Below are 14,099 nucleotides of genomic sequence, written 5' to 3' on the forward strand. Positions count from 1 at the left end.
TTGAACTAACTATATATCAGAATTTTTCCCTTGGACTTCACAGCTAACGTAAGTTTTCAAAAATTTCATGTGAAATACAGTAAAATCCCTCACTGCATTTCAGGGTATGATTTTAAAGTGATAAGTAGATATTAAAGCATGTGAAAAATGACAACATAAACAACAGCTTCTGGGCCACAGGCAACAGTAAAACAAAATTTTTGCTACTAGTAGGGGTTAGCAGAACCTTAAAGATAACTGAATTGCATGGTGCCTGTTTCCTTCATCCTTAAGAATGTTTCAAGACGCTTGCTGTCTTGCAAAATACTTTGATTTTTCTAGAGTGCAGAATATACTGCCAAGTAGATATCAGCACTATCTTGCTCATATATAGTTCTCATTCACTGAATTGCAATCTCAGAAGGAATCAAAACATATAAACAAAATGCTCTCAAAAAATCTGTAGCATCAGTGTAGCTAATAGTCCTAATATATGACATAGCACCTGGAGTGCTCCAGAGACAACATCAATCCATGTTAGAAACCCAGATTCCCTCCTCGGGGATCACCATGCATCCTGTTTCTTCAGCTATGTTTGCTGCTGCCTTTCCTCATTTAGAGAAATAACACACAAAGACATATTGTCTAGGAACTTTTCTATAATTCATGCCTAAGTTTTGAAGACTGTGGGCTAATACGATATTCTTGCAGGCAGGTGAGGCAGAGAAATATCAGCACTCTTCCCTGTTTCATTATGTCTCCTATTTCTTGCAAGCAAGAATTATTACACTCAGAATTTGGGTTATCTTCCAAAGTGTGTGGCACACACTTTTCCTACCCCAGAAGAGACTGCTGCAGTCTTCAAAGGGTTCCTCTGTCTTCTATAAGAACCTTCTATAGCACCTTTCAACAAAAATACCCACAATAGTAGAAAGAGTTGAATCCCCATATCTAAGATTTCCCTAGGGAAGATGTAAGACTTGGCAAAAGAAAATATTCTTCCAGTTCCCCATCCCTGTTCAGGCTTTTGTTTATATCAGTTGTGATTGAAGCAAAGAGGCTCAGGTGGACAAGTTTTTTTCTTCCTTGTGGGCAGCAGTAGCCTTAATTACACAATCGAATTTCTTTCTATAAGACAATCATCTGAGTGGTTTGGGATGCTGATGTTCATTGAATAGAAAGTACTCAGCACCATAATGTTGCCCTTACTACTCAGCACAGACTCACAGTTTAGTATATTCCTCACACTTTATTTTGAATACTGACCCTGAGATCAGTTCAGCTTGTATAACCTGGTGCTAAAAACATCTCATTTGTGGGTACAGTCCCTGTATGGGCCAAGAGTGGGACTTGGTGATCCTCATAGGTCCCCTCCAACACAATATTCTGTGATGCTGTGACCTACTAATTTCTGTGTCAAAGTCAAGTGTTTGTCATCCATCACATTGTCTCAGCGTGCTCCTCCAAATACTCCACAAGGTAAAGGAGCATTATGATTCCTTTGCTTTTACTGATGATAAATGAAAGCATGGAAGTCAAAGTTAACATTATGATGATGAACTGTTTCAAGTCAGTACAATGTGATTTTTCAAGTTTTCAGGACAGAATTTCCATTTACTAAATTTTTATTGTGAAATCTCAACATGTATGTGAACTGGGATGCTCAGGGTTAGAAGTAACATGCAAATAATTAGTGAGGGTTTTGCTTGGAGGTCTGGCTTTTGGGTCTTTCTGTTTGGTTTATTTGCAGGAGTTTGGCTTGAGTGAACTATAAAAATTTCAGCAATATTTTGTACAATGAAAATTAAGTTTTCATGGACAAGTTTCATCTGTCTTAGTTTTAAGAACTTTTTTCTCTACATCAGTCACCAAACACTCCTGTCTATATATCCTTCTATCTCCACAAACTTTTGAAAGGTTTGATCTCATACTCCAAATCTTTATTACTATTTTCTTGTTAACATCACTGCTGTTCAGTATACTGCACAAGTGTACTGACTGTTCAAAATACAGCAAGCAAAGCACCCTCTGAGAGACTGTCCATTTACTTACACATGAAGATGTGCAACATCTTTCTGGAAACTGTAGTATTCCCAAATCATCTTTTAAGAGTGCTTGGGAATAATTCACCTACCCCCTTATGCTACGTTATATCATAAGTGTCTATGTTGCGTGTTAGAAACTATGAAATGAACAGTTCCCCTGCATTTATCTCCCAACCTCAAACTACTTCAAATTCATGAATCCAAACAGACTGAATTCATTAATTATACTCGAACAATTGAGGGCATGATCACAGTGAACAATACTACTGCTGCCAGAGAAAAATATTGCAGTGTGGCATGATTGCAAGGGACTCTAGACCTTGTAGATTCTATTCTTATGCTCAAGTCAAATCAAGTGGCACCTTTCAAGGATTCCATTGTTTCTAAAACAAAGCAACCTGCTTTGGAAAAAATGTTTCACAACAGAAGTGTGTTGTGTGAATGCTTCTGTCCTTTGTTCTCTACCCCTACAGTTTATCCTGGAAGTTGAAAGAAGTTTCCTAAACTAAAAAAATATTCATAATTGAGCTCTCTTCTCACAATAATTTCTCCTTTGCAGGAAATGGAAACTGGACAAGTTTTATTCCACACATAATGAGGAGTCTATAGCCCTCTCCCACAATCTAGCAGTATTCTGTCTTGGAGAATCCATTCCAGTTACTGGGATTTTCTGCTGTTTCTTGAGGGGGGGAGGTTGGTTTGGTTTTGGGGTTTTTTTTAGGAAATGAAGCTACCTAGCTTTTAGCTTTTGTACTTTTATTTTTGTTACTGTCCTGGCTGAGTTCTTTACCACAGGTAGATGTTCTCAGGCTATATCTTACAAGTGTTTTCTGAAAGTTGTCAGGTACATTTACATATTTATCTAGTAACAGGTGTTATCGTGCCCAGGATTTTTTCATGTAACATCTGTCCCAATTCCCTACTTGATCATAAGAGTTAAATCCTGCTTGCCTCACAGGATATAAAATTGTTCTCTTGAAACATATAAACTTTTCTTTTGTGTCAGTAGATTCCCACAGTATTACTAAAATTACTGTCTGTCAGGACACTAGACAATGCACAGATAATTAAAACAAAAACAAAAAAACCCAACTAAAACCTCAAACAAAAAAAAACAAATAAAAATGTTAAAAATTCAGTGCATTACACACTATATTAAGCCTGAGGAATTCCTGTTAAAGAGTAACCCTCTTACAGCTGTATTGCAGCTCCTGATTTTTTTTCCATACTAGGCAAACTCTTCTAAGGTTTGAAAATGTAAATACAGATGTAAGCTTTTTCCATCCTATGGGTAAAGGTCTCTTTCCATCCTATGGGTAAAGGTCTCTCTTTGGCTAGTTGTAAGGGCCAATACAACTTTTTTTCTGGACAACAGCTTAGATCTCCACATGTTCATACACTACAGTTTCTTTGATGCAGTATTCCAAATTCTCAAATCATCTCTACAGTTTCAGGCACTATCTACCTTGAGAAATGGACCAAAACCACTATCTGCCAGGTGTGGCTGTTTTGTGAAGCATATATGGTTTTTCAGAATTTTCATTCAGTATCTTTTCTTGAATACATGCTGCAAATTAAATCAGCTGCTTAAGTCTTGCTGCAACTCCATCTAATCAGTAAAATCATACCTTAATTTTCACAAAGAACACCAAATTCTTTAATTTCCTATGTTTACATATAAAGCTGACTCGACAGAATAGATCCTTTCATGTGACTAGAAGCACTGCAGAATAGGAAGCCCCTCAGATATACCATGTCATTACAGCAAATGCTTTCTGAAAACCTGCAATATCACTTACTACTAATGCTTGCAGGGTCACACATAATTTAATTTTTCTAATTTTTTTAAATTTATTATTGCATATCTTAGCACACTACAAGGTCCAGTATGCAATAATTATTCAGCAATAAGATGGATTGTGCAATTTTGATTCTAGACACTTCTAAGGTACAAAAAGGAAACTTTCTCACCTCAGTTGCCTGTGATCTGCAGCTCTACTGCAGCAGCTGTCAAGGAGTTGGCCTGCAAACACTCAAGAAGGGACATAAACCACTTCTGAGGAGAGCACTGCCTCCCCAAAAAGCAAGACAGCGGAGCTACTACTGTTCAATGTCTTTCATTTTTCAGTACCTGCTAATTGAGTAGTGTGCTACTTAATAAAGAGATCCCACATATGCTGTGGTCACTGACAGGCCTTTTTCTGTCTCAGGTTTTGTGGCAACAGCAGTTTCAAAAGCACTTGAATATAACGATCAAGATTAATTCAAATGGTTTCATAAATGCAAGGGAATGACTCCTTCATATTTTTGCAACAAACTGTGGCTCTCCCGTTTTGGAACCCAACTTCTCATCTTTACTTTCTTTAGTGTGCTATCTTTAGACTCCATTCCAAAAAACTGGCATGAAAATTAAGTTTTAAAGTCACTTTATTCCATGAGGAGTCTGTTGTTAGAGTACTAATTTGAAACCAGTATTTGAAAACATGATGTAGCAAAACAGACACTGCACAGAATAATGAATTACATAATACAGATGCAAGTCATTGGCAGATCAGTTCAGAGCTACTGAGGCTTATATGGTTAGTATGGTTATTTAAATTATATTATGATTATGAAGTAATAATACACCATTAGTACTTGTTCGTGAAGTAGCAGCTGTCAGAAAAAAAAGCAGAGACTGTCAGAAAAAACTTCAAGATTGTGGCAAATAGTGTACAGGTGTGTGTATGTTTCTGCATGTGTGAATGGTCCAAAATGATAATATTTACAAATCAAGTTCTCCTGCAGGGAGTGCTTAATTTAAAATATTTATAAGACATAACATATTTTTTCGACTCTCTTTCTGAATTTTAGATATAAAATGAAAGCATAGCATCACTTGCAAAGAAATTGGAGGCAGACATTGCATTCCTCCCATTTGGATTGTTTGCAAAACGCACTTAATGACTTAATTCCAGTTGCTCCTACAGAGCAGACATGGGGAGGCTGCTGAAATCCAGGAGCATCACAGGACTAAAGGAATGCTACTGTAATCACAGAACTCTTGTAAGACTCAAGGAGAAGGCACTGGAGACGTTGCACATCGCAGCTGAGTCTTCACACCTTTCTACCCCTGCAGTCAGGCACAGCAGCAGCTCTGCAGCCTCTGGGGCTGTCCTGCCTCCCTTCGGGCCCACACTGTTTCCCATGGTTGTCTATTCTGGCAGCAGCCCCTGCTTGGGCCATGCCAGGGCCACTGCATGCCCAAATCCCAGATGCTCCTCCTATCCTGATTTGCACAAAATTAAATTCCAATGTCCAGGCTAGGAGCCACCCCAAACCCTCAGCACTGGGCATTGGCTGAAGATCTGTCCATCACAACTCTGGCTCAAGAGGCTCTCAAGCAGGAGCTTCAAAGCCTCCACGTGAGCAAAAATGACAAGGACACTTGTGCGTGGGAGAAAGGTGCCCAACTGGCTAACTTTCGCAGTGGGGCACTTAATACCTAATGCTGCAGTCTTCCCTTTTTGTCCCTGGTTAACATCTCTTACAGACAGCAGGACTCTGCACTGCCCTGACATTGCCTACAGCATTTCACAACAGTTGGATTTACTGCTCGACTCCTGAGTCCAAACACCTGCAGCTCTGGAAATGAAAAGTGATAACTGCGATTTGTCATCTTCCCCTCCTGCTGCTGCAGCATGCCAGGACACAGGCTCCAGGCTGCAATGGCACCACCATGGAGCATCATGGTGATATTTGGGAACTTCCCCTTGAAACCTGCAGCCAGGCAGTGCCAGTTCCTTGGCATTTTCTGTCTGGCAGGAACAAGCCCAGCTGCTCAGGGAAATGCCTACGGCTAGGAATCACTCTGCTCTAACAAGCAAGACAGTTTGAACGGGAGCCATCTCCAGGAAAAACATAATCTGCTTCTGCCCAAGATCAGTCCCTTCAGCTGAAAGACTCAGCTTCTCCTGTCCCTCCCGAATGGGACAAGAAAGCACCTTATAAAGCTGGTTTGGCATCCCTCAAGGAAAAAAGCATTTCCAAACGTGCATTGATTACCAAAGTACCAACAGAATCCATCCCCTTTGTTAGGAAGAGTGCTCTGGTGAAGCTGATGACTTTACCTTTTCTAACAGAGACATACACACACATACACACCCCCCTTCCTAGATTCATATGCACATACACATTCGTGGATTCCCCAGGAACTAGCATGGGCCCTCTTATCTCACATACAGACTCAGAATATTCTGAGTTGAAAGGGATCCTACAAGGATAATGAAGTCCAGCTTGTAGGTAAATAGCCCGTACAGAGATTGCAGCCACAAACCTTGATGTTATTAACATCATGTTCTGGCCAAATGAGCTAATCTCCTCTTGGTATCCCTTTCTGGATGTCAGCCTTATTTTAATCCTGCACCACCTGAGGCACAAGGTGAAGTGTCTGCAACTTGCAGCTCTGATGTGGCACAAGTGCAGCCCAGTGGCCCAAGCTCTTGCCTCCATACTTTCCCAACAGAGGATGGGGCCTAATAGACTTTTAGCATCTCAGCATCTTTTTGCAACAGTCATTTCCTCTGTATGTGTACAAGGACAGCCCTCCACCCTGTGAACTTACCTAAAGTGACATACTCAAAGTTATAGCACTTAGGCATCCAATTAGGTCAACCTAATGTATATGTATAGATTGCTCCTATGGTTTAGGGTGCAGCTATGTATGTGGTGTTCTTCTGTCTTTTTTTTATTTTGTTGAAATCATATCCTAGAAATATGACGATTCAAGAATGAGAACAGTACTTTGCTAGCAAGCCTCAGCTGTTTGTACCCTAATTTCTAATAAAATGAAATCCCATTCCTGATCATCCAAGGTACAGAACTATTTGAATGAAAAAAAATGTATTTCAATTTGACAAACCATACACTTGTGTAGACTACTAAAAAACCTTTTTTCAAATTATTTACCTTTTTTTTGCCAGTATTAGCTGTATTTTCTGATACAGAAACATTTTACAGGCGTAGCCAGCCATTAGTTTATTTTAGAATGGCATTTCTAACTCTGTACGTGAAATTGAAGACACTATTGCTCTGTTAAGTACAGCAAGAGCACATTTTTTATCCAAAGGACCAAACCAACTATACAGAGACTGAATGAGATATCAAGAATAAAAGCTGAAGCCTCACAGGGCAGGCATGCATTTTTGATACTGCATAGCCCAAAACCAAAAAGCAACACAAGACTCAGTGCAGCCTTTGCTACGTACCCTCAATATAAGCAATGCAGGCCAGAACAGCTTTGCTTTCTTCACTACACTACTTGCACATTTCACCAACATACTCTTTAACCTTTTAAAGACTGGTATTCTGAACCCTGGAATAAAAGCAAGGCATCACGAATTTCATATACCAGCTGAAGCTCCTCTGAGGATAACAGGCATGTTCAGCTAGCAGTTTTTTCTAGCTTTATAACAGGCCTTGGAGATTACATATCACCATCTGCACATTTTGGATTTAATTTCCATGGTTTGGGATGAGCTGAAAGGCCAATTTGCCAACAGCACACAAACGCCTGCATTTTGATTGACTGGCAGATGAGGGAAGAGTTTTGTATTTACTACAATGAAGTCCATTCAATAAGTAATATTGGTAGCGTTACCAAAATTAATAGTTCCTTCTTGCCAATGGTGTTCTTGCTGAAAGAAGTGTGCTGACACGCTTCTGCCTTCCCGCACACAAAGGCTTCATACAATAAAATCAAACATAATACGAAATCAAAACACCTCCAAGTCTTTCCTAGCAAGCACTAGCTCATCCAGTTGTTACCATAACAACATCCAACAAAAGTGGATGAGACTTTACTTTTAACATTGAAATATCTGAAAAACTACTTTCCTCAGGAAAAATTCAAGAGGATACTAGATGCTCTCTTCTTCAGTGGCAAAAGAATTGCAACCTCCTACAAGCCAAAAAAGCTGCTTGAAGAAAACTTACAATAGGAAGGATGCAATTCAACAGAGGAAAAGAAGATACTAATAGTCAGATTTGGAAAATTTGAAGCAAAGTTTCATCCAGTCTTAGCATTCTAGCTGTGTCAAGGTCAAAGGAGCCATGACAGGCCACATAATGTCCACTAAAAAGATATTTACTCTTGGATCTATGTAACTAAATTATGAAATTTAGCACTTATGATGAAACAGAGCTTAAGCAAACTCATGGGGTTTTTTTAATTTCAGCAGTAGTGTTTCTCAAGACCACAGAGCTTGTTCTTATAAGCAAAAGCACAAAATATCTAGTTTAAATATGATGCAAATACGGGCAATTAGCTATTCTAGCTATCCAGAACCGTGCCTATGGACTTTGTGACTATCTGAAGGCAAGAAGCACAACTACTCACTGTGTAGAGAAATTAGGCAGAAAAACTCAGTCTCCAGATTAGAAAATAAAGTCAAGCACTGCAGAAGCCTTCAAATGTCATGAGTTCAGAAACAGAAAGGTTTAGGTGAAAAGAAGGTAAAGTAGAACACTTCAGCACATTTTATGGCAAATTTGGTATTTCTGACCCCTTTTCTATCTGTCTCTCTCAAGAAAGTGTAATATATAAAGTGTTGTTCAGATAATTTTGGTCCTAAAGAATCTAAAAGTGAGTTTGGGGTAATTTTTAGTCAAGGGGTAAGGAGTTCTTTTTGAAAATGCAAAAGCCAAACAAGAAAATCACAGAAATATTCCACCCCACCCCACAAAAAAAAAAAAAAAAAAAAAAAAAAAAAAAAAAAAAAAAAAAAAAATTCTAATTAAGAGCTTGCACTGAATTTTAAGAATTTAAGATGTAGTCACTTCCACATATAATTTCAAGTACTCAAGGAGAAGTACTTCTTACTAAAAACAACCAGCACTATATGTACTTCTTTGTCAGCTTTAGGACTGTGCGTGCTGGTTTCATCCCACACCATCAAGGAAGTTGGGGGTGCATGGGAGGTTGGAAGCTCCTGTCACAGCTCCTGTCACAAGGGACAGGTGACCCCAACTGACAAAAGGGACAAAAGGGATATTCCAGACCATGTGATATCACGCTCAGTACATAAAGCTGGAGGGAAGAAACAGAAAAGGGGGAACATTTGGAGGGATGGCGTTTGTCTTCCCAAGAAAATGTTACACATGATGGGGACCTGCTCTTCTAGAGATAGCTGAACACCTGCCTGTCATGGGAACCAGTGAAATAATTTCTTTTTTTGTTGTTTTATTTGTATACATGGATTTTGTCTTCCCTATGAAACCATCTTTATGTCAACTCACAAGTTTCTCACCTTCACCATTCTGATTCTCTCTCTGCTGGCAGGGGATGAGCAATTGGTGGCTGGCTGGGTGAAACCACAACACTGTGTCACTTGTGTTTCTCCAGCTTAAAGTGAGGTTCCACTTATCTATGCAAGCTCTATGTTCCCAGCTGAATATTGCTGTAAGATTTTTATGCAGGTTTACATCCAGAGCTTCAGTCTGTCAACGTGTTCTGCCACTATCGTACTCCTTCATCTTTAGTAAAAGAAGAGCTAAAAAGGAAGGAAGCAATATCAAAACTAAGTGCATCTGCGCAATGAGGCAGACATTTAATGAGAAACCGGTTAAGAGCTTCACACTGTTAAGTACCACTGTTCTTAAGTAAGAAATTATTTACTGTGGGGGTGGTGAGGCACTGGAACAGGTTGCCTAGAGAAGATGTGAATGCCCCATCCCCGGAAGTGTTCAAAACCAGGCTGGAATGAGTCCTTGAGCAATCTGATCTAGTGGAAGATGCCCCACCTGTGCTGTGAGGGTTGGAAACAGATGATCTTCAAGGCCCCTTCCAACTTTTCTGTGATTCTGATTCTATTAATTCTTCTTAACTTTTATAGCTTCCCTCACAAATAATGAACAACAAACATCCCAATCACAAAATAAGACAAGGTTATGTATCAGGATCTCACAAATGCTCATATCTGGTGGACACATGTTGTCTGTTATCCAGTAATCTCAAATGTAGAAAATGAGATATTGACACATAACGTAGACAACATTGAGTAAAAAGCCACATAATAAACATACTTTTTCGAAAAGGAAAAATTCATGAAACTTCCTTCTGTTTATAAATCTCTTAATTTTGCACTAAAACTAACAAATAACTCACGAAAAGTGAATTATTAAGCACCTGTTTTGACATCTGTCTGCCTTCAGATATCAACTTTCTTGTTTGTTCCATCATTCTTGGCTCAACCATCTAAAGTAGCTTTAACTTAAATTCTTGCAAAAAAATAATCTACATTTAAGGCACTTTTTGAGAGACAGAAGGGTGAATGACTCGGAGTGAAAAAATTTTCTTCGAAAGAAAGACCGCTGCTGAAGAGTTCTGTTAATATTCATAAATGCACTGCAGAGATAATCAAGGGTGTTCTCAAATGGGGAACATTTGAAAGGGGTGCCTTTAACTGATATGCTATCAGAATAGTTTTAAAACAATTAAATAAATCAATGAATTCTTAAAGATCCTGAACTCACCCCACGCTGTAGAGGAGTCATGCACTCAATTTCTGCGCAGTGCTTTCCAAACTGACGGCACGATCTGCATTCTGTCGTTTGCATTCGGCCCCATCCCAAGCAAAAGGGAACTGGCAGCACCAGGAAGGGGTCCGGGTCCGGGTCCGGGTCCGGGTCCGGGTCCGGGTCCGGGTCCGGGTCCGGGTCCGGGTCCGGGTCCGGGTCCGGGTCCGGGTCCGGGTCCGTGACTGCGGCTCCTCGGGAAGAGCAAATGCCCCCCCCGCAGAGCCCGCTAGATGGCGCTGTTCGCCCACATATTTAGTACTTTTGTCTGAAAAACATGGAAGAACAGGTCAGGAAAGCGACCATTGAGGGTTACAGCAATTTTCGTAAAAATATAAGAAAATAGCATAAAGTTTCAGAAGAATTATTTCTTATAGGCTTCCTCCTCATCATTCATGTGAATGGTACTGGTGTCCATCAAATCTCTTTCTTGAGGCAACATTAGATAAGAAAACTAAACATTGGCCTTGTGGCTTAGAGTAAGTTGTCTCTTTTTTAACTGTTGTTGTCTAAAATAATCCAATTCTTAGCCTGCTCTAGGGGTAACATGTATTATTCAACCATATATTAACTTACAGCCTGGAAGAGACCTCTCATTTTGTTAATTCAAAGAAATAGGTTTGAAATAAATTTACATTGCATATTACATAAAAAGCAATACCCAGATTGTAGAAAGAGAACATGACCTTTTGTTTCCTGAACCCTTTTCAGTTTGCTCTCTGATAAATATCATAAGTTCACCGTACACAAAGAGAAAGTTTAGTTATTCCAAATGGCTTATTCCATTTTGTCTTAATTTCAAAATAACAGTCTATAACAGTCTAACTTGTATAAACCTTGAGTGCACACCAGGCAAGAGATCAGAGGAGAAACACATAGTATTTTCAGGAAAATTTGGTGTAAAAATGGCAGTTAACCCACAAAATATGGTAATTTTCTCTTGGAAAAAGAAAGTAACACACACACGAAAGTTAGAGACGTAGGATTAGGAGGCAAAGAATAATGGATTGAGTCAAAAGGAAATTTTACTGAAGAGGGCTTGACAACGTGTGTCAAGCACTAAACCATTAACATACAGCAGACTGTATCAGAAGAACAGGAGTGATAATGAGAGGCAGTGAAGGTCTAATGATTAGCAGATTCTATAGAATTTAGCAAATAGGTTTCTTATTGCTGGAAGCCTAAACAAAGTTCACAGAGAAGCATTCAAGATAGCAATTGGTCACGGAAGAATCACATTACAATCTACTTGTCCTGGTTTCTCATGAAAAGCTCAGAAACAAGGCTGAACCCAAAAGTTAGCTTCAACATCTTAGGTAAGTAACAAATGCAGTGCTTGCCTGAGTAACAATACGCAGGAAGCAAATCTGCTGGTGAAAACTGCTTATATATGCAAAGTCACCATCACGCCTCTAGAACTTGGAGATTTTTCCAGCTGTCGTGATTCTGTGATTCTATCACATAGGATTGACATGGCCTTAGAATGGCAGGCGTAAAATACAAACTTCTTAAACAACTCTGCTTATAAACCAAAATTGATTCAAAGTATGACTCTAGAGGTTTAATTTAATCTTTCAGATAGAAAAATGTTAAAGGTTACCAAGAAAACTAGCAACTGAGAAAATAAAATATTTCTGATATTTTCTGTCTTTCATTAGCACAAATAACTTACTACCAGATTAGATTATTCAGCAAATTAATAGGCAATATTTATTATAATTTTAATTGCTAGCAATTAAAAACAACATTAGTGAAATTAAAGATGTTAAAAGCCTTGAAGTATTGTTTCCAGTTTTACTGGAACACTGGGCTATGTCTGTTAAGCATAAATAGCCTTTGTTCACTTAGGGTACTTTTATTCTACCAATAAAAAATTGATAGCTTGGCATAGCAAACTGACCTACAGAACATAGGTTTTAACATAAAAGATTGTTCTGCAGAAATCAACTTCATGTGCTACTAGCTTACCAGGTAGCTTACCACATATTTTACTATTCACTGTGGAATGCAGCATACAAGAGAGTAATGATCTCATGAAAATTTCAACTCCTCTATTTTTTAATAATAAGCTATGTTAGCACTGAAAAGTAAAAAAGAGTTGCTATATAATGCTAGATCTAGTAAAGATTTTAAAAGTGCTTCCTTATATTTTCAAACATGTTTCTAGATATACTAATACCGACACAAACTTATTAGCTTTGCTGCACTAATCTGTTTCAAATTTGTTGACCCTCATTCAAGGGATAGGAAAATTTGCCATAAGAATATTCAAACAGATTTGTAAAAAAGGTTGCTAAAAACCTAAACAGAGTTACCATCATCTGAGGAACACATGCAGACATGGACAGACTAAAATTACCATGGTTCAGCTCCTTTAAGCGATACAATCTACTGCAAACTGATCCAAACCATAGCTTTATGTATTTCATCTAAAGTAGAATGGTTTTTAAGGACACAGTCCTGTATTGCTGGCCAAATTGAAAGCTGAAGTTTTGAAGGCTCTCCCTACCTCACTTATTTGAATGACATGGGCTGCTTGAATAAGCTTTTTAAACACTCAGCATTAATTGGTAACAGAGACTAGATTAAAATCAGTCAAGTTCTTTTAACCTTTCCCAAATACCCTCACATCTTCAAGTTTCACTTAATGTAATTGTAAAAACAGGTGTACTGTTACTCAACTCTCAAGGGTGGCATTAACTTCATTAGGTGCTGTTTGTACAATGTGTTAAGCTCCTCATTAGAACATGCACAGAGGTATTTTAGACTAATGAGGCTCTATTGTTATAACCTATCCCTGCTTAATTGCAATTTCTTTATAAGTACCTGATGTGGTGAAAACTCTCTTAAATGGCAAGTACTGGTACAACAATCAGTTTTAATTGATGTGTACATTAAAATAAATCTTCCCATTAGGCTGCAGTCTGTATGCCTATTAGCCTCAGAGAATAAAAAAATATTTTTAAAAGAAAAAAGAAAAAACACATGTGTCCAACCATGGACCTCACCTATTTGCAGAAGGGTGCTGCAGACTCCTTCCTACTCTGCAGCTCTACACAGCACCACCTGATGGGCCCTACAGCTACCAGTGACATAGAAGCATGGAATCATTCAGATTGGAAAAGACCTCTCAGATCACCGAGGCCAGCACTGCCGAGTCCACCACTGAATCATGTCCTCAAATGCCACATCAATGGATCTTTTAAATACCTCCAGGAATGACAGATTTCAGCTCACCACTGCATTTTTCAGCAGCAGTCTTCATCGTCACCCTCAGTTCAGGTAATTGACTGCCCTCGCTCGCACTAGAAGAGAAGCAGACACCGAGGTCAAGAGAGGCAGTCTTCTCTCACATGTGCACAGTCACAAGAGCTAAACTGTGGTATTGGAACTGTGCTTGTGGTGATAAAAGGGACAGATGAAATCACTCAACTTGCAAATGCCTCAAAAAATGCTCTACACAGGACAAGCATACACAACAAATCACTTGGAATGACATAAATTAGCAAATCGAGGCATAAA

General features: G+C 38.9%; 1 protein-coding gene across 1 annotated transcript in view; it reads right to left on the reverse strand.

Moving 5' to 3' along the window:
* MMP24OS (MMP24 opposite strand) overlaps positions 1 to 13,842 on the reverse strand; it is a 79,517-nt gene extending 65,675 nt beyond the window's left edge. The window contains exons 1-2 of the mRNA XM_088156999.1: positions 13,788 to 13,842; positions 10,536 to 10,816 (exon numbers count right to left, since the gene is read on the reverse strand). Of these exons, the coding sequence (XP_088013125.1) occupies positions 10,536 to 10,816; positions 13,788 to 13,842 (336 nt within the window). The remainder of the gene's footprint in view (positions 1 to 10,535; positions 10,817 to 13,787) is intronic.
* Positions 13,843 to 14,099: the final 257 nt, after the last annotated feature.

Source organism: Sturnus vulgaris, chromosome Z, assembly GCF_052056855.1.
Source record: "Sturnus vulgaris isolate bStuVul1 chromosome Z, bStuVul1.hap1, whole genome shotgun sequence".
Lineage (NCBI taxonomy): Eukaryota > Metazoa > Chordata > Aves > Passeriformes > Sturnidae > Sturnus > Sturnus vulgaris.